At 39.0% G+C, this 21,005-nt stretch overlaps 1 protein-coding gene and 1 pseudogene across 2 annotated transcripts in view; both read left to right on the top strand.

Moving 5' to 3' along the window:
• LOC126942244 (zinc finger protein 708) overlaps nucleotides 1-18,761 on the top strand; it is a 32,798-nt gene extending 14,037 nt beyond the window's left edge. The window contains exon 4 of the mRNA XM_050769610.1: nucleotides 15,166-18,761. Coding sequence (XP_050625567.1) covers nucleotides 15,166-16,640 — 1,475 coding nt within the window. The 3' untranslated portion in view covers nucleotides 16,641-18,761. The remainder of the gene's footprint in view (nucleotides 1-15,165) is intronic.
• On the top strand, nucleotides 984-8,961 carry LOC126943287 (hsc70-interacting protein-like; annotated as a pseudogene). Its single transcript, XR_007721731.1, has 2 exons — nucleotides 984-1,010; nucleotides 3,020-8,961. The product of XR_007721731.1 is annotated as a hsc70-interacting protein-like (transcript).
• Nucleotides 18,762-21,005: the final 2,244 nt, after the last annotated feature.

A 21,005-nucleotide genomic window follows, 5' to 3' on the forward strand; every position in this document is an offset into this window, starting at 1 on the left:
TAATTCTTCTGCCACATACTTTCAGTGTTATGTTAAAAGAGAAGCATTAACAAGTGGGCACAATATAGTTTGGCATTGGTGTCTGTAAATTTGAAAATGCAAATACCTCTTCAAGTTTTTATAAACTGATTTCAGAAGGTAAAGTTGTTTTTTTTTCTTTTCCGAGACTAAGTCTCGCTCTGTCACCCAGGCTGTAGTGCAGTCACGTGATCTCGGCTCACTGCAACCTCCGCCTCCTGGGTTCAAACGATTCTGTTGCCTCAGCCTCCCGAGTAGCTGGGATTACAGGCGCATGCCACCATGCCCAGATAATTTTTAGTAGAGATGGGGTTTCACCATGTTGGTCAGGCTGGTCTCGAACTCCTGACCCTGTGATCCACCCTCCTCAGCTTCCCAAAGTGCTAGGATTATAGGCATGAGCCACTTTGCCCAGGCAAGATCTTCTTTTTTGGGCGCCAGGGTTCTGGGATGCCCCCTGGGTTTGTGGAGAGGGGTAGTAGCTTGGTCTCAAGCCTGCAGTTTCTGTACTAGGGTCCACCTTTAGTTGGCTGGTTACAAGGGGCTTGGATAGTTGTAATTCCTATTTTATTTTATCTTGTTTTATTTTATTTTTCTTTTGAGATGGAGTTTTGCTCTTGTTGACCTGACTGGAGTGCAGTGGCGTGATCTCAGCTAACTAAAACCACCGCTTCCCGGGTTCAAGCGATTCTCCTGCCTCAGCCTTCCGAGTAGCTGGGATTACATGCATGTGTCATCAGGCCTGGCTAATTTTGTATTTTTAGTAGAGACAGGGTTTCACCATGTTGATCAGGCTTGAACTCCTGACCTTAGGTGATCTGTCCACCTTGTCCTCCCAAAGTGGGATTACAGGCATGAGCCATTGCACCCAGCTTCCCATTTTGTTTTTAAACAGACTGAATATCTTTCAGAATTTTGCTCTGTATGGCAGACACTAGGGCACGTGTCTGCATTCAGGTCTGCATATGGTTGGGCCTTATATCAAAATGTGGGTGAGTATGGCTTTCACTGAGTACCAAAGAGGATTTCTACAGGTCATTGTTTAGGTTTCTCTGTAGGCAGAACTGGCCATGAACTGTGGCCCATGGAGCTGGAACTGAGTCATTGAACTGTTTCAGGGACCACAGTGAAGGCCAAGGTCTGCTGCAGGCCTGCCTGTATGGCTATAAATTGATGTCTTACTCCAGGCCTCTGAAAGGGCAGGACCTCTCCCGTACTGTGCCTGGGAGGAGTTTGGGATGATTACAGAGGAAGTTCAGAATTCTCAGTGGGGGCTGGGTGTGGTGGCACACGCCTGTAATCCCAGAACTTTGGGAGGCCAAGTGGGCAGATCACCTGAGATCAGGAGGTCAAGACCAGCCTGGCCAACATGGCAAAACCTGTCTCTACAAAAATACAAAAATTAGCTGGGCATGGTGGTGCATGCCTGTAGTCCCAGCTACTCGGGAGGCTGAGACAGGAGAATGTTGAACCCAGGAGGTGGAAGTTTCAGTGAGCTGAGGTCATGCCACTGTACTCCAGCCTGGGCGACCCACACCACAGTGAGATTTTGTCTCAAAAAAAAAAAAACACATATCTATATATATATATAAAAAAATTCATATATATATGAATTCTCAGTGGAACCAAGTTGAGTGGGCTGTTTTCTTACCTGTAGCCAAGAACAGGGGTCCTGTAGTTTGCCACCTGAATGAGGGCCTGGCTTCTGAAAAGAACACTCCTTAATTTGGGGCTTTAGCAGAGTTTCACTTCCCCCTCCCTGGATCTCAAAGCTCTCTTGTTTTGTTTTGTTTTTTTGAGACGGAGTCTCGCTCTGTCGCCCAGGCTGGAGTGCAGTGGCGCGATCTCGGCTCACTGCAAGCTCTGCCTCCTGGGTTTACGCCATTCTCCTGCCTCAGCCTCCTGAGTAGCTGGGACTACAGGCGCCTGCCACCGCGCCCGGCTAATTTTTTGTATTTTTAGTAGAGACGTGGTTTCACCGTGGTCTCGATCTCCTGACCTTGTGATCCGCCCGCCTCGGCCTCCCAAAGTGCTGGGATTACAGGCGTGAGCCACCGCGCCCAGCCTCAAAGCTCTCTTAAAGGCACTTATTTTGGAGATGGGGCTTTCTACATAACCCAGGCTGGTCTTGAAATCCTAGCCTGAAACAATTTTTCAACTGTGATGTGCCATGTAATTCTCATTACAGGTGTGAGCCATAATGTGTGGCTCGCTCATAAAGGCATTTATGTCAGGAATGGCTGACACCTGTGGTCTCAGCTACTTGGGAAATTAAAGGGGTAGGATTATTTAAGCCTGAGAGTTTGAGGCTAAGTGAGCCATAATTGTGCCACTGTTCTCCAGCTTGGGTGATAGAGTGAGATCCTGTCTTAAAAAGAAGCTATACATTTCAGGCATGTTAAGTATATTCACATTGCTATGCAAAAGACTTCTAGAAATTTTACATCTTGTTAAACTAAAACTCAAATACACATTAAGTAACAATAACTTATTTTACCCTCTCTCCACCCCTTGACAAATACCCTTCCACTTTCTGTTTTTATGAGTGTAACTATGTAAGGCATCTCATGTAAGTGGAATTATACAGTATCCATCATTTTGCATCTGGCTTATTTCAGGTAACGTAATACTCTCAAAGTTTGTCTTAAAATATGAACAGATTGGCTGGGCACCGTGGCTCCCGCCTATAATCCCAGCACTTTGGGAGGCCGAGGCAGGCGGATCACCTGAGGTTAGGAGTTCGAGACCAGCCTGGCCAACATGGTGAAACCCTGCCTCTACTAAAAATACAAAAATTAGCTGGGTGTTGTGGCACATGCTGTAATCCCAGCTACTCAGGAGGATGAGGCAGGAGAATCCCTTAGAACCTGGGATGTAGAGGTTATAGTGAGCCAAGATTGCACCACTGCACTCCAGGCTGGGCAACAGAGCGGGGCTCTGCGTCAAAAAACAAAACAAAAAAGTGACAAGATTTTGTAAGAAGTCTTTTAAGACTGAATAGCCCCTTCTGCACGATCACACTGAGCCAGCGCCTGGACCTGGAACTGGACCGCAGTCCCCCAGCTTCGCCCACCACCTCCCTACCACGGACCCCCGCAAAGCGAATGAGCTTCAGGCCTTTGTGAAAACGTGTAAACAGGATCCGAGCGTTCTGCACACCAAGGAAATGCACTTCCTGAGGGAGTGGATAGAGAGCATGGGGGGTAAAGTACCACCTGCTACTCAGAAAGCTAAATCAGAAGAAAATACCAAGGAAGAAGAATCTGATAGTAAGAAGGTGGAGGAAGACTTAAAGGCAGACAAACCATCAAGTGAGGAAAGTGATCTAGAAATTGATAAAGAAGGTGTGATTGAACCAGACACTGATGCCCCTCAAGAAATGGGAGATGAAAATGCAGAGATAACAGAGGAGATGATGGATCAGGCAAATGATAAGAAAGTGGCTGCTATTGAAGCCCTAAATGATGGTGAGCTCCAGAAAGCCATTGACTTATTCAGAGGTGCCATCAAGCTGAATATCCTCGCTTGGCCATTTTGCATGCCAAGAGGGCCAGCGTCTTCATCAAATTACGGAAGCCAAATGCCGTCATCCGAAACTGACAGAGCCATTGAAATAAATCCTGATTCAACTCAGCCTTACAAGTGGCGAGGGAAAGCACACTCATCTTCTAGGCCACTGGGAAGAAACAGCTCATGATCTTGCCCTTGCCTGTGAATTGAATTATGATGAAGATGCTAGTGCAATGCTGAAAGAAGTTCAACCTAGGGCACAGAAAATTGCAGAACATCCGAGAAAATATGAGCGAAAACGTGAAGAGCGAGAGATCAAAGAAAGAATAGAACAAGTTAAGAAGGCTCGAGAAGAGCATGAGAGATCCCAGAGGGAGGAAGAAGCCAGTGACACTCAAGAGCTCAGTATGGCTCTTTTCCAGGTGGCTTTCCCCGGGGAATGCCTGATAGTTTTCCCGGAGGAATGCCTGGAATGGGAGGAGGCATGCTTGGAATGGCCGGAATGAAATTCTTAGTGATCCAGAGGTTCTTGCAGCCATGCAGGATCCAGAAGTTATGGTGGCCTTCCAGGATGTGGCTCAGAACCCAGCAAATATGTCAAAACACCAGAGCACCACAAAGGTTATGAATCTTATCAGTAAATTGTCAGCCCTATTTGGAGGTCAAGCGTAATGCCTGTCAGGCCTCTGAGCCCAAGCCAAGCCATCGCATCCCCTGTGACTTGCACGTATATGCCCAGATGGCCTGAAGTAACTGAAGAATCACAAAAGAAGTGAAAATGGCCGGTCCTTGCCTTAAATGATGACATTACCTTGTGAAAGTCCTTTTCCTGGCTCTTCCTGGCTCAAAAAGCTCCCCGACTGAGCACCTTGTGACCGCCACTCCTGCCCACCAGAGAACAACCCCCCTTTGACTGTAATTTTCCTTTACCTGCCCAAATCCTATAAAATGGCCCACCGTTATCTCCCTTCGCTGACTCTTTTCGGACTCAGCCCACCTGCACCCAGGTGATTAAAAAGCTTTATTGCTCACACAAAGCCTGTTTGGTGGTCTCCTCACACGGACGCGCATGACGATGCCCTTCTGATAAATAAAGCCCTTGCTGAAGGAAAAGCAACATAGATCACCTTATGGATGTCGCAGTAATACAAACCAATGTACCTCTGACCGTCTCATTAAGAGAGCTGGGGTGCTTTGAAGATAATCCCTACCCCTCTCCCCCAAATGCAGCTGAAGCATTTTATAGTGGTTTGCCATTAGGGTATTCATTCAGATAATGTTTTCCTACTAGGAATTACAAACTTTAAACACTTTAAATCTTAAAAATATTTAAAATAAATTTAAAGGCTCTGTTAATTCTTATATTTTTCTTTACTAATCATTTTGGATTTTTTTTTCTTTGAATTACTGGGCAGGGAAGATACTTATGTATGGAAGATTATTGCTCCAGTTTGAGTGAAATAAATATTAGTGTGAGGCAAACATTAAAAAAAGACTGAATAATATTCCATTGTATGTATATGTTACATTTTTTGAAGTATTTATAAATTAAGGAACATCTGGGTTTCTTCAGCCTTTTGGCTTTTGTGAATACTGATACAATAAACATAAATGTTCAAATGTCTTACAGGTCCTGTGTTGCATATTTTGAATATAGATTCATAAATAAAATTGCTATATTTGCCGATAATTCCATTTTTAATTACTTGAGAAACATTTATAACTGTTTTTTTTTTTTTTTGAGACAGAGTCTTGCTTCGTCACCCAAGCTGGAGTGCAGTGGTGCGATCTCGGCTCACTGCAAGCTCTGCCTCCCGGGTTCAAGTGATTCTCCTGCCTCAGCCTCCCAAGTAGCTGGGATTACAGGTGTACACCATCACACCCGGCTAATTTTTGTATTTTTAGTAGAGATGGGGTTTCACCTGTTGGTCAGGCTGGTCTCGAACTCTCAACCTTGAGATCTGCCTGCCTCGGCCTCCCAAAGTGCTGGGATTACAGGTCTGAGCCTCCATGCCTGGCCAACATTTATAACATTTTAAAACAATGGCTGCATCTTTGTTTTATACCAACAATCAACAGGGGTTTTATTTTCATTGCATTATCAACAGATTTGGTGTTTTTCATAAATTTACGGTGGCCATTGTAGTGGGTGTGAGGTGATTTTATTTTTCATTTTTATGTGTTTCTCTACAAATTATTAATTTTGTTTTTCTTTTCAAATACTTTTTCCCATTTGGGTAATTTTTTTAATGAAAATTCAGTTCAGTTATTTTTTCATTAATCAAGTTATTCAGCTTTATTGTTCAGTTTTAAGAGTTGTTTATATATTTTGAATATTAACTCATCACTCGTCTCTTGTGATTTGCAAATATTTTCACCCATTTTCTAGGAGGCATTGTCTATTGAATTTTTGTTTTGATGTGCCGAAATTTTGAAGTATAGTGCAGTTAAATCTTAATGGTTATAGTTGTTGTAGTTGCTCATGCATTTAGTGTCGTATCTAAAAAAATAGTGCCGAGGCCAATGACATGCCTTTTTCCTATATTTTTTCTAAGAGATGTTAGTTATCTTTTCATGTCTAAGTGTTTAGTTAAAACATTTTTTTTGTATTTGGTTCAAGGAAATGATCCAACTTTACGTCTTCAGTGTCGATATCCAGTTTTCGACATTTTTTGAAGAGAATATCTTTGCTCTGTGGTATGCTCATGGCAACTTTGTGGAAGATTATTTAATCTTATACAGGAGAATTCATTTCTGGGCTCTCTATTCTCTTCTTCATCTGTTTATTTTTGTGTCAGTACCACGTTGTTTTGTTTTTGTAGCTTTTAATATGTTTTGAAATCAGAAAGTATAATGCCTCTTTGTTCTTTTTCAAGGGTATTTATCTATAGTTTATAATCAAATTAAAAAATTTTAGGCCAGGCGCGGTGGCTTACGCTTGTAATCCCAGCACTTTGGGAGGCCAAGGCAGGCAGATCACGAGGTCAGGAGTTCGAGACCATCCTGATGAACGTGGTGAAACCCTGTCTCTACTAAAACAAAATACAAAAATTACCTGGGCCTGGTGGCAGGCACCTGTAATCCCAGCTACTCAGGAGGTTGAGGCAGGAGAATCACTTGAATCCGGGAAGCAGAGGTTGCAGTGAACTGAGATCATGCCACTGCAGCCACTGCACTCTAGCCTGGTAATAGAGTGAGACTCCATCTAAAAAAAAAAAAAAAAAAAAAAAAAAAAAAAAAAAAAAAACAAACTATATTTCTGTAAAAAACTGTGATTAGGGTTTTTATAGAGATTATATTAAATTCATTCACCACTGTAGGTCATAGTAATGTCTTTAAAAAATTAAATTTTTTGACCCTGGAGCAAGAGTAAGTTGAAGAGTGACTGGGTGCAGTGCCTCACGCCTGCAATTCCAGCACTTTGGGAGGCTGAGGCGAGCGAATCACAAGGTCAAGAGATCAAGACCATCTCGGCCACCCTGGTGGAACCCCGTTTCTACTAAAAATACAAAAATTAGCTGGGCATGGTGGCACACACCTGTATTCCCCGCTACTCAGGAGGCTGAGGCAGGAGAATCGCTTGAACCCTGGAGGCAGAGGTTGCAGAGAGCTGAGATCACGTTATTGCACTCCAGCCTGGTGAGAGTGAGACTCCATCTCAAAAAAAAAAAAAAAAAAAAAAAAAGAATATGTTGAAGAATGTGTTTTAATTTCATATATTTTTGGATTTGCCAGTTTTACTTTGATTTTTAATTCCTACTTTCTTTCAGTTTTGGTCAGAAAACATATAATTTTGGTCTTCTTAAATGTATTTGTTGTTATTTTGAGGCAGCATCTTACTCTGTTGCCCAGGCTGTAGTGCAGTGACATGATTTTGGCTTACTGCAACCTCAGCCTGCTGGGCTCAAGTGATCCTTTTACCTCAAATTTTTGAGCTGGGACTACAGACATACACTACTACCCCTGGTTAATTTTTTGATTTATTAGTAGTGACACGGTCTCACTCTGTTGCATAAGCTGGTCCCAAACTTTTTGCCTCATGTGATTCTCCCAAAGTGTTGAGATTATAGGTATGAGCCTCTGCACTCAGCCGGTATTCATAAATTTAATAAGACTTGGTATGTGTCGTAACAGAACACAGCAGGAGCAAGTAAGAATATTGCATGTATTCTCTTGCTTTTGCCTGGAAAGTTTTGTACATGTCTGTTAAGCCTAGTTGGTGATATGATATGATTGGCCTAAGGTTAGAGGATGTCCACTTTCTCTAAACCTCATCCTTCAATATAATCCTCCTGTTTGATGTGGGACCTGATCGGATGTGTTTGGGTTATAGGGGAGCAAATTCCTCATAAATGGCTTGGCACCATCCTTTTGATAATCAAAAAGGCTACACTCTATTGATTCAAATGAGAACTGGTTTGTTAAAAAAAAAAAATCTGGCTTCTTCACCTCACACTTACTCTGTCTCTTACTGTGTGATGTGTCCAGTTATACTTTGCCTTCCACCATGATGATAAGCTTACTAGGATGCTTACTCACCAAAAGCAGATGCTGGCACATACTTCCTGTACAGTCTGCTGAACTGTGAGCCAAATAAACCTTTTTTCTTTATAAATTACCTACTCTCAGGTATTCCTCTATATGTAAGCTAATTAATACAGTCTACAATGTTGTCTGAGTTTTTTGTTTTCTTATTTATTATTGCAAATGGGGTGTTGGTATTTACAGTTATTATGTTGCTATGTATTTCTTCACTTTTGTCACTATTTGCTTCATACATTTTGCAGCTCTGATGTTTTATACATACATACATATGTATAGAGGGATATAATAGTTATAGATTCCTGGTAAATTGACCTATTTTCTCATTATATAATATCAGTTTTGTTCTCATGCTAGTACTTGACTAAAAGCATATTATGTCTAATATAATTATAACTGCCTATTATACTATTATAATAATAATAGTAACCAATTGTGGTTACTATTTGCATGAAAAATAAATTTTTTCTATTATGTTACTTTCAGCCTATTCAATGCAATGCTAAAACCAGTCTTTTGTAGGCAGCATATTGTATGCTTTTTTCTAAAGTTATTCAGGCATTTTATTTCTTTTTCTTCTTTTTTTTTTTTTTTTTTTTTTTTTTTTTGAGACGGAGTCTCGCTCTGTCACCCAGGCTGGAGTGCAGTGGCCGGACCTCAGCTCACTGCAAGCTCCGCCTCCCGGGTTTACGCCATTCTCCTGCCTCAGCCTCCCGAGTAGCTGGGACTACAAGCGCCCGCCACCTCGCCCGGCTAGTTTTTTGTATTTTTTAGTAGAGACGGGGTTTCACCGTGTTAGCCGGGATGGTCTCGATCTCCTGACCTCGTGATCCGCCCGTCTCGGCCTCCCAAAGTGCTGGGATTACAGGCTTGAGCCACCGCGCCCGGCCTTTTTCTTCTTTATAATTTTATTTATTTATTCATTTATTTTATTTTTTTTGTTGTTTTTGAGAAAGAATCTCACTCCAGGCTGGAGTGCTGTAGCGTAATCTTGACTCACTGCAACCTCCACCTCCCGGATTCAAGTGATTCTCATGCCTCAGTCTCCCAAGTACCTGGGATTACAGGCATGTGCCACCATACCCATCTAATTTTTTCTATTTTCAGTAGAGATGGGGTTTCACCGTGTTGGCCAGGGTAGTGTCAAACTCCTGGTCTCAAGTGATCCACCCACCTTGGCCTCCCAAAATGCTGGGATTACAGGCATGAGCCACCATGCCTGGCCTATTTATTCATTCAGTTTCAAAATAGGATTCACTGTGTCAATCAGGCTGGTTTTCAGTGGCATGATCAAACTCTGATGATCCTCTGATTTCAGCCTCTCAAATAGCTGCATTACAAATATGTGCCATCACACCCAGCAAGTTTTGTTGTATTTTTTTTGTAGACACAGGGTTTTGAGATGTTGCTCAGGCTGATCTCAAACTCCTGGGATCAAGTGATCAGCCCACTTTGACCTCACAACGTCCTGGGATTATGTTTCTTTCTATCAAGTAGTTTAATTAATTTGTATTTAAAATGATTGCTTTAAAATAGAGTTACTACTATCAGTTTTACTGTTATTGTTATATGTTCCTTGTAGATATGCTTTTTTCTCATTTCTTGTTTTATTGCATTTATTTTTGTTTATTCTATGTAGTGACCCATGCTTTGGTTATTTTTCCATTTCCTTATTTATACTTTCCATAAATATTATCTTTGTAATTGTCTTGAAAATGGAGATTACATAAAACATTTTAGTATGAAAATAATATATTTTATTTTATTTTATTTTTTTGAGATAGAGTCTCACTCTGTCACCCAGGCTGGAGTGCAATGGCACGATCTCGGCTCACTGCAACCTCCGCCTCCCAGGTTCAAGCAATTCTCCTGCCTCAGCCTCCCAAGTACCTGGGCTTACAGGTACCTGCCACCACACCCAGCTAATTTTTTGTATTTTTAGTAGAGATGGGGTTTTGCCATGTTGGGCAGGCTGGTCTCGAACTCCTGATTTCAAGTGACCCATCTGCCTCAGCCTCTGCAAGTGCTGGGATTACAGGCATGAGCCATTGTACTTCACCTAAAATTTTTTTAAATATTTAATTTTTTCATATTAATTATATTTATATTGGTATGCAACATATGCTAAAATGTTTTTATCTTGCAAAGCTAAATCTATGTTTTTTTTGTGTGCGTGTATGAGACAGAGTCTCACTCTGTCACCCAGGGTGGAGTGCAGTGGTGCAATCTCGCCTCACTGCAACCTCCGCCTCCCAGGTTCAAGCAATTCTCTGCCTTAACCTCCCGGGTAGCTGGGATTACAGGCACCCACCACCATGCCTGGCTAATTTTTGTATTTTTAGTAGAGATGGGGTTTCACCATCTTGGCCAGGCTGGCATTGAACTCCTGACCTCGTGATCCACCTGCCTCGGCCCCCCAAAGTGCTGGGAGTACAGGCGTGAGCCATCACGTCTGACCATAAAGCTGAATCTTAATATACATTAAACAACTACCAATTATTCCCATTTCATCTCACTTTTCAAACACCACTCTTGTTCTGTTTCAGAGAGTGTAACTGTTATACATATCATACGATCTCTGTCTTTTTGTGACTGGCTCGTTTCATTTTGCATAATGTCGTTAAGATTTATCTTTATAGTTGTTATAATATTTTCTGCTTTTTGCAAACTGAGTGATATTCCAGTGTTTTTATATTTCAAATTATATTTACTAAATGATTTTGTAACAGAAATTTGCATTGCTTTTACCTGTTGGCTTTGAGTAACAGTGCTGCAATAATTATGGGTATGTAAATGACTCTTTGTATGACCATATATGTGAAAGTTCATGTGCTGGATTCTATTTTATTTATCTACTTTCTTATCTTTATATTCATACAAAATTGTTTTTATTATGTAGCTTTGTCATGTGTTTTGAAGTAAAAAACTGTAATGCCTCCAACATTGTTCCTTTTTTTTTGAAGATTGTTGAGTATAGTCTCTTGAGATTCCATATACTTTTGGGGTTGCTGTTTCTATTTCTTCAGAAATGCAGTAAGAAATATGAAAAACATTACATTAAATCTCTAGATTACTTTGAGCAGTATGGAAATCTACACAATATTATTTCAACCTTTGAACAAGAGCACACTCAAAATGTGTTGTTTAATTTCTATGTATTTGTGAATTTTTCCGTTCTTTAAATTATAATCTCATTCCATTTTGGTCACAGAAAGTAACTCATAAGATTTCTGTTTTAAAAAATGTGTTAAGAATTTTTTTTGGCCTAACAGATGGTCCTTTCAAGGAGAATGTTCTATGAGCTATCGGGAAGGGTGTATATCCTGATGTTCAACTCTCTATACCTCTGTTAGAAATAATCGTTCCATACTGATTTCAAGTTTTCTATTCCCTTGCTAATATTCCATCTTGTTTTATTTTTAAGAAAATGGGGTCTTGATATATTCTATAATTATATTGCTCTCTGTGTGTTTCTTCAATTCTGTCAATATTTGTTTTATATATTTGAAACCCTAATGTGAGATGTGCATGCGTGTACACACACACACACACACACACACAAACTAGTCATTGGTTCCCAGTAAATGAATCTACTATTGTTCAGTGTCCTTTTTTCTCTTTTCAGAGTTTTGACTTAAAGTACATCTTTTTTTTTTTTTTTTTTTTTTTTTGAGACGGAGTCTCGCTCTGTCACCCAGGCTGGAGTGCAGTGGCCGGATCTCAGCTCACTGCAAGCTCCGCCTCCCGGGTTTACGCCATTCTCCTGCCTCAGCCTCCGGAGTAGCTGGGACTACAGGTGCCCGCCACCTCGCCCGGCTAGTTTTTTGTATTTTTTAGTAGAGACGGGGTTTCACCGGGTTAGCCAGGATGGTCTTGATCTCCTGACCTTGTGATCCGCCCGTCTCGGCCTCCCAAAGTGCTGGGATTACAGGCTTGAGCCACTGCGCCCAGCAAAGTACATCTTGTTAAATATGACACTTTTTGACTTAAGATGTAGCTTGTGTAATATTATTTTGACGTCTTCTTCTCTCATTTGGTTAATATTTGCGTAAAATTTCTACTTTCATCTTGCTACTTTCAGTCTTTTTTTAATCATTAGATTTCAACTGACTCTTGTAAAAAGGCAAATGAATCTTGGCATTTGAAAGATTTTAATAAATCATTTTGTTGAAAATTATGTCTCTAGATTGAAAAGTTAATTTTATATATATTTAAATAATTTTCTGAAAGCAAAAGTAATGTAATTTTATTAATTCTCTTTAACTCTTGTATCTTTGTCCCTCATTTTCCCTCTTTCTGTCTTCTTTTGTGTCCTTTGGTTTTTGTATTATATGCTTTCACTACTTTCTTATTTTCTTTTGTGTATCTAGACAGATATTTTCTTTGTAGTACCTTGGGAATTACATAAAAACTTAAAAAAAAACAGTTTTAATGTAGTAAAAAATTAACCTTATTTGCACCACAATTGCTTGAATCCAGGAAACGTAGGTTGCAGTGAGCCGAGATCATGCCAGCCTGGGCAACAGAGTGAGACTCCATCTGAAAACAAAACAAAAAAAATTGACCTTGTTTGCATACAAAAAATTCTTTCTCATTACATCTGCTTTCTACTTTGTTATTGATGTTGCTAATTATATCCATACATATTTTTTAATTGTTATTTATTCATTTTTTTTGAGAGACAGTCTTGCTCTGTCACCTAGGCTGAATTGCAGTGGTGCAATCTTGGCTCACTGCAACCTTCACTTTTCAGGTTCAAGCAGTTCTCCTGCCTCAGCCTCCCAAGTAGCTGGGATTACAATTGTCTGTCACCACGCCCAGCTAATTTTTATATATTCAGTTGAGATGGGGTTTCACCATGTTGGCCAGGCTGGTCTTGAACTCCTGACCTCAGGTGATCCACCCTCCTCAGGCTCCCAAAGTGCTGGGATTACAGGCATGAGCCACTGTGCCTGGCCGCTAATTATTTATTTTTATGTTACATTAACAGATGTTTATAATCATTTCTATGCTTTTATCTTTAAAATTTTATAGAATAATTAATAATGTTTTCTGCATGATTATTAAAATCCTAAGGAATTCTATTTTTGTGTATGTAAATATCTTTCCCAGAAAGTTATATTTTTTTGTATGATTATGTGTTCTCCTGCATCATGTTATTTTCAGTGGGAAGAACTCCTTTCAGCATCTTTGGTATGTAGGGCATATGCAGTGCCAATATACTTTTTCAGGATTAGGTTATTTTTAGAAGGTCTTTCTTTTTATTCGGTTGGACAGTTCTTTTTTATTTATTTATTTTTTATTTTTTTTGAAAAGGAGTTTACTCTTGTTGCCCAAGCTTGAGTGCAGTGGCATGATCTTGGCTCACTGCAATCTCTGCCTCCCAGGTCCAACCGATTCTCCTGCCTCAGCCTCCTGAGTAGCTGGGATTACAGGCGCGTGTGACCTCGCCTGGCTAATTTTTTATATTTTTAGTAGAAATGGAGTTTCACCATGTTAGCTAGGCTGGTCTCGAACTCCTGACCTCAGGTGATCCGCCTGCCTCGGCCTTCCAAAGTGCTGAGATTATAGGCATGAGCCACTTTGCCCAACCAGTTCTTTTTAGTTGTATTATTTTCACTTGACAGCTGTTTTTTGTTTTTTTTTTTTCCAGGGCTTTGACTATATCACCCAGTTCTCGTCAGGTATTCCAATATTTTTTGAAAATTTACTGGTTATCTCATAAGACATTTTTATAAATGATACATTACTTTGTCTTGCAGCTCCCAAGATTCTCTTCTTGACTGTGACATTTTTATCTTCCTAATTTATGTTTTTTGATACTTTTAATATTTTTATTGTTATCCTGAGTTTTCTAAACTTCAGTAGTTGTCTGTGTTCCTGTTTCATTCACTGTGTAGTATTTAATTTATTTTAAATTTTAAAAATTTGTACATCTTTACATTCCTATGGTTGCTTTCTGAAAGTTTAGTAATGTTTTTGATGGGGTCATCCTGCCCTAATATTTTGTATACATTAATCTTTGATTGAGATTTAGACATTAAAAACAAGCTACCTGTCACAATCTTTTTTTTTTTTTTTTTTTTTGAGACGGAGTTTTGCTCTTGTTGCCCAGGCTGGAGTGCAGTGGCGTGATATCAGTTCGCCACAGCCTCTGCCTCCCGAGTTCAAGTGATTCTCCTGCCTCAGCCTCCCTAGTTGCTGGGATTACAGGCATGTGCCACCATGCCCAGCTAATTTTGTATTTTTAGTAGAGATGGGGTTTCTCCTTGTTGGTCAGGCTGGTCTTGAACTCCCGATCTCAGGTGATTCACCCTCCTTGGCCTCCCAAAGTGCTGGGATTACAGCTGTGAGCCACCGTGCCCGGCCCTGTCACAATCTTTATAATGTAGCTTAGGCCTGGGACAGTCTGAAACCAGTTGTCTTGGCTAGAGATTTTGGGAGTCTCTCTAACATTTTCTTAGATTGTGTCTTGTCTAAAATTTTGTGGGCTTTTTAAGTTAAAGAAGTATGTTAGCGTTTCTTCTAAATACTCAGTAATCACTTGCTAAACCTGTTTCCTGTATGTGGTACTGCAGTCTCTGCTGCTGTAACGCTTAACTTTGGTCTCAGCAGACTCAAACTGTCATTCCAAAGTATACTACCATTTATTTTAGTACTTTATGTCATGGGAGACAGAAACCAGTGTCTGAAAAGGCCCCTGAGAGCCAGAAATAAAGATGTATGTGACACTATTTTTTTAGTCTTTTAAAAAAGAAACCAGGAGTTGACAATTTACTTCTAAAGTCACCATGTTAGATTGGGCAGCAGAAAGAGGTGTGTTGGGTAAATGTAACAGACTTTTCTTTTTTCTCCTATGTGGCTCTTTGCATTATCCTCGCCTGGGACACTGCACACACTTTACTCATTTATAAATTTTTCACAAATGTATTTTGGTCAGAATGTTTTTGTTACATTTATGTGTCTATAAAGGATTTAGGATCTGTGGTGTTTTGCTGTGCCATTTTGCTTATATAGCTGGTGTAAGTTAGATTTGTAAATGACATTAATCGGAGCCGAGTAAGTGGAATAATTTGTTATTTTTATTTCTTTCAGCTATGTGTTCTCATTTTGCCAAAGACCTTAGGCCAGAGCAGTACATAAAAAATTCATTCCAACAAGTGATACTGAGAAGATATGGAAAATGTGGATATCAGAATTTACAATTAAGAAAAGGCTGTAAAAGTGTGGATGAGCATAAGTTGCACAAAGGAGGTCATAAGGAACTTAACCAATGTGTGACAACTACCCAGAGCAAAGTAGTTCAGTATGATAAATATGTGAAAGTCTTTCATAAATATTCAAAGAGACATAAGATAAGACATACTGGAAAAAATCCTTTCAAATGTAAAGAATGTGGCAAATCATTTTGCATGCTTTCACAACTAACTCAACATGAGATAATTCATACTGGAGAGAAACCCTACAAATGTGGAGAATGTGGCAAAGCTTTTAAAAAGTCCTCAAACCTTACTAATCATAAGATAATTCATACTGGAGAGAAACCCTACAAATGTGAAGAATGTGGAAAAGCTTTTAACCAGTCCTCAACTCTTACTAGACATAAGATAATTCATACTGGAGAGAAACTCTACAAATGTGAAGAATGTGGCAAAGCTTTTAACCGGTCCTCAAACCTTACTAAACATAAAATAGTTCATACTGGAGAGAAACCCTACAAATGTGAAGAATGTGGAAAAGCTTTTAAGCAGTCCTCAAACCTTACTAATCACAAGAAAATTCATACTGGAGAGAAACCTTACAAATGTGGAGAATGTGGCAAAGCCTTTACTTTATCTTCACACCTTACTACACATAAGAGAATTCATACCGGAGAGAAACCCTATAAATGTGAAGCATGTGGCAAAGCTTTTAGTGTATTCTCAACCCTTACTAAACATAAGATAATTCATACTGAAGAGAAACCCTATAAATGTGAAGAATGTGGTAAAGCTTTTAACCGGTCCTCACACCTTACTAATCATAAGGTAATTCATACTGGAGAGAAGCCCTACAAATGTGAAGAATGTGGTAAAGCCTTTACCAAGTCCTCAACTCTTACTTATCATAAGGTAATTCATACTGGAAAGAAACCCTACAAATGTGAAGAATGTGGTAAAGCCTTTAGTATATTCTCAATCCTTACTAAACATAAAGTAATTCATACTGAAGAGAAACCCTACAAATGTGAAGAATGTGGCAAAACTTTTAACTACTCCTCAAATTTTACTAATCATAAAAAAATTCATACTGGAGAGAAACCCTATAAATGTGAAGAATGTGGCAAAAGCTTTATTCTGTCCTCTCACCTTACTACACATAAGATAATTCATACTGGAGAGAAACCCTACAAATGTAAAGAATGTGGCAAAGCTTTTAACCAGTCTTCAACCCTTATGAAACATAAGATAATTCATACTGGAGAGAAACCCTACAAATGTGAAGAATGTGGCAAAGCCTTTAACCAGTCCCCAAACCTTACTAAACATAAGAGAATTCATACCAAAGAGAAACTCTACAAATGTAAATAATGTGTCAAATCCTTTAGTGTATTTTCAACTTTTATTAAAACACAAGATAATACTGGAGAGAAATCCTACAAATGTGATAAATGTGGCAAAACCTTTAACTGGCTCTTAATCCTTATAAAAAAAAAAAAGATAATTCATACTAGAGAGAAACCCTACAAATGTAAAGAATGTGGCAAAGTACTTAACTGGTCCCCAAATCTTACTACACGTTAAAAACAAACAAACAAACAAACAAACAAAAAAACTTGAGAGAAACTACAAAGCTGGAAGACATCGCAGTAATTTTGACAACACCTCAAACTTTTCTAAGCACAAAATAAATCATACTGCTGAGGAACTTTCAAAATGTGGAAAATGTGACAAAACCTTTAAATGATTGTCACACTTGATTGTAGGTAAGATAATTATTACTACAAAAACTCTTACAAGTGTGAAGAATGTGGCAAACTTTTTAATGAATACTCACACCTTATTGCCAGGAAAGCATTTACACTTGAGAAAAATTGTACCAATATAAAGACTGTGAAAAAGCCATTAATGTCTGCTCACATCTTACTCAACATCAGAGAGTACTTAATATAAGTATTATAAATTTAATTACTGTCAAAAAATCTTTCAGAAAATATAAGCTTTTAAAGTAGAGTATTTATTGTGAAGACAAACATTACAAATAAAAAAGGGTTGTAGTACCTTTACTTGTATCACAGATCTTACTGTACACGTTTTGTACTAGAGAAAACCGTGAAGCAGTTGATTAAACTTTGTTCAACATCAGGGAATTCAGATTGGAGAACAACCCTGCAAACATAATAAATTTGAATTTTTTTTCCAAAACTACAACTTAGACAACACAGAGGGTTCATACTGAAATATATTTTTGCAGATGCAGTATATATTTAAAACATTAAATCCAAAATTAAGTCTATGTAAATATCAGAGAATTTACAGTAGAAATATCTAAGGTAGGGCCGGGCATAGTGGCTCACACCTGTAATCCCAGCACTTTGGGAGGCTGAGGTGGGTGGATCATGAGGTCAACAGATTGAGACCATCCTGGTCAACATGATAAAACCCTGTCTCTACTAAAAATATAAAAATTAGCTGGGCGTGGTGGCATGTGCCTGTAGTCTCAGTTTCTCGGGAGGCTGAGGCAGGAGAATCACTTGAACCCGGGAGGCAGAGGTTGCAGTGAGCCGAAATTATACTGCTGCACTCTAGCCTGGCGACAGAGTGAGACTCCATCTCAAAAACAAAAACAAAAAATACTAAGGTACTGACACTTCAGACATTACACTATATCAAAGTGCTAAGTGTAAAAAATGATCCCAAACGGTAGATAAATTTATTTGTACATAATTTTAAAAAGAGTAGAAAATTTTTTGGAAGTTTGTAATTACATTCAAACTATACTTCCCCCTCCCCCCGCTTGAGACAGAGAATCTCTCTGTCGTCCAGGCTGGAGTGCAGTGGCACAATCTCAGCTCACTGCAGCCTCTGCCTCCTGGGTTCAAGCAATTCTCCTGCCTCAGCCTACTGAGTAGCTGGGATTACAGGCGCACACCACCACGTCCAGCTGATTTTTATGTTTTTGGTGGAGACGGGGTTTCACCATGTTGGTCAGGCTAGTCTTGAACTTCTGACCTCATGATCTGCCCAGCTTGGCTTTCCAAAGTGCTGTGAATACAGGCTTACGCCACCGCGCCCAGCCCAAAGTATACTTTTTTCCTTGAAAAGAAGTACAGATTTTTTAAAAAGCTAATAATGCTGTAATTCAACTCTGAAATTACTTGATGCTATTTCTTCATTTCTGTTGTATTCACATGTGATCAGTTGTCACTGCATCAAAGATAGGAGAGTTTCTTTTTTTTTAGGTGGGCATTTATGACCTTTTCTTTGGAAGAGTAAGGACATTAAAATGTTACATGCATGATGAAAATCTAAGTGGAGACGCTATTTGTGGTTAACTTATGATATTGAGTGGTGCATGAGGTAGGTGTTCACAGTAATATTCTTTTGCATTATAGTGAGAACATACTTGTTTTGTTAAAATTAAAAAATTAGTATATGATTTTACTACTTGTACTTTTATGTAATAAAATGCAGTACATTTTTAACATTTCAGATTATGTGTGAACTTAATTGCTTAATTATACAGTTTTTAACATGTTAATACTATTGTGCATTCAATAAAGCATTATTATGCCACTAACTGAAACCTATCCCATTTACTCAAAGGTGTAGGTAAAAGATAGTAAGAATATACTATTTGGTAACATAATCAACTAACATCTCTGGTAATCTCTTTTGCCAGTGGCTTTCAACTGCAAATAAGTTAAAAAATATTGTTTCTGTAGGTTAAATTTTTATTCTTTTTTTCTCGTTTAAATCTGTTTTTTAAATTTTGTGGGTACAAAGTATGTGTATATATTTATGCCATATAACATATATTTTGATATAGGCATATAATATGTAATAATCACATCAGGGTAAATGAGGTATGCATCACCTCTAGCATTTATGTTTTGTATTACAAACAATCCAGTTCTACACTTTAGTTATTTTTATTTTTTATTGTTTATTTTTTGAGACGGAGTTTTGCTCTATCGACCAGGCTGGGGTGCAGTGGCAGATCTTGGCTCACTTCAACCTCCACTTCCGAGTTCAAGCGATTCTCCTGCCTCAGCTTCCTGAGTAGCCAGAATTACAGGTGCGTACTACCATGCCCAGCTAATTTTTGTATTTTTAGTAGAGACGGGGATTCTGTGTTGGTCAGGCTGGTCTTGAACTCCTGACCTCGTGATCCACACACCTTAGCCTTTCAAAATGCTGGGATTACAGGTGTGAGCCACCATACCTGGCCTTAAGTTATTTTTAAATGTACAACTAAGTTGTTATTGACTACAATATTCTTAAAATTTTGTTATATATACATTTTTGAACTTTTGGCCTCTCTGCCTGCAAACACATATGACTTTTAGTTTTGATTTACATAAAGTTAAATATACACATACATTGTTCTAAAGATGTAAGAAAATTGTTCTAAAGTGTAAGAAAATTGTTCTAGGCTGGGCGCGGTGGCTCACGCTTGTAATCCCGGCACTTTGGAAGGTCGAGGCGGGCAGATCATGAGGTCAGGAAATCGAGACTAGCCTGGCCAACATGATGAAACCCCGTCTCTACTAAAAACACACAAAAAATTAGCCGGGCGTGGTGGCAGGTGCCTGTAATCCCAGCCACTCAGAAGGCTGAGGCAGGAGAATCGCTTGTACCTGGGAGGCAGAGGTTGCAGTGAATCGACACTGCACCATTACACTCCAGCCTGGGCAACAAGAGAAAAACTCCACCTCAAAAAAAAAAAAAAAAAAGTCTATTCTTCAAGAAAAGATGCCAGGAATTTCAAGTTAATATGTTCGAACATATATTCTCCCTAGAAGGGTACTGGTGTATTTGCAATCAAGGTGTAGGATTTCTGGCCTTCCTTGTTTTACCGTGTTTGTAAGAAATAGGCAGAAAGTAAAGCAGAGTCAACCATGACATTTCTAGTTACTGCAGCCACAGCACCTCAAATCTAGTGTTATGACAACTAGAAATTATGACTGTATTTCAAAAGTAAGAAAAATGAATTAATAAATACTTTCTAGATGATAGTATTTTAGTAGCTTATGATTGTGAGTCACAATTGCCCCATTGGGTTTATTGAAAAGCAGTTATTTATCTTCTAAGGTAAATAGAGAATAGGCATTCTATAATCCTATGCATACAGATCTTTTAAGATTGGCACTGTGTTTAGATTTGAATACATTCATACATTTGTAGTAATTTAAATTTTAATATTTTTCTAATAGAAGTGAAAAAATAGTTAACATGAGTTGAACAGAAACTTCACGTGTTCATTAAATAACATTTAAAACCACATTGTGACTAGCAATTCCAATCTGTTTCATTTAGTAGTGACTAAAATGGCAATATCTTTTATTCAATCAGAAATAGTATTTTTATATTGGTGTTTCTGAAACTTTCAGAAACTGTAGATCACTTAATGGGTAATAATGCACATGCAAACCACAAATTTTCTACATAATAGTAAGCTTGTCTTAGCTTTTAATATAAATATTCAGTATATTTCAAAAGTAGAATTAGTGGCTCTTTCTGGGCGCAGTGGCTCACGCCTGTAGTCCCAACACTTTGGGAGGCCGAGGCGGGTGGATCACGAGGTCAGGGGTTCACGACCAGCCTGACCAACATGGTGAAACCCCATCTCTACTAAAAATACAAAAATTAGCCGGGCATGGTGGTGTGTACCTGCGATCCCAGCCACTCAGGAGGCTGAGACAGGAGAATGGCTTGAACCCAGGAGGCGGAGGT

Source organism: Macaca thibetana, chromosome 19 (genome assembly GCF_024542745.1).
Source record: "Macaca thibetana thibetana isolate TM-01 chromosome 19, ASM2454274v1, whole genome shotgun sequence".
In the NCBI taxonomy this organism is placed as follows: domain Eukaryota; kingdom Metazoa; phylum Chordata; class Mammalia; order Primates; family Cercopithecidae; genus Macaca; species Macaca thibetana.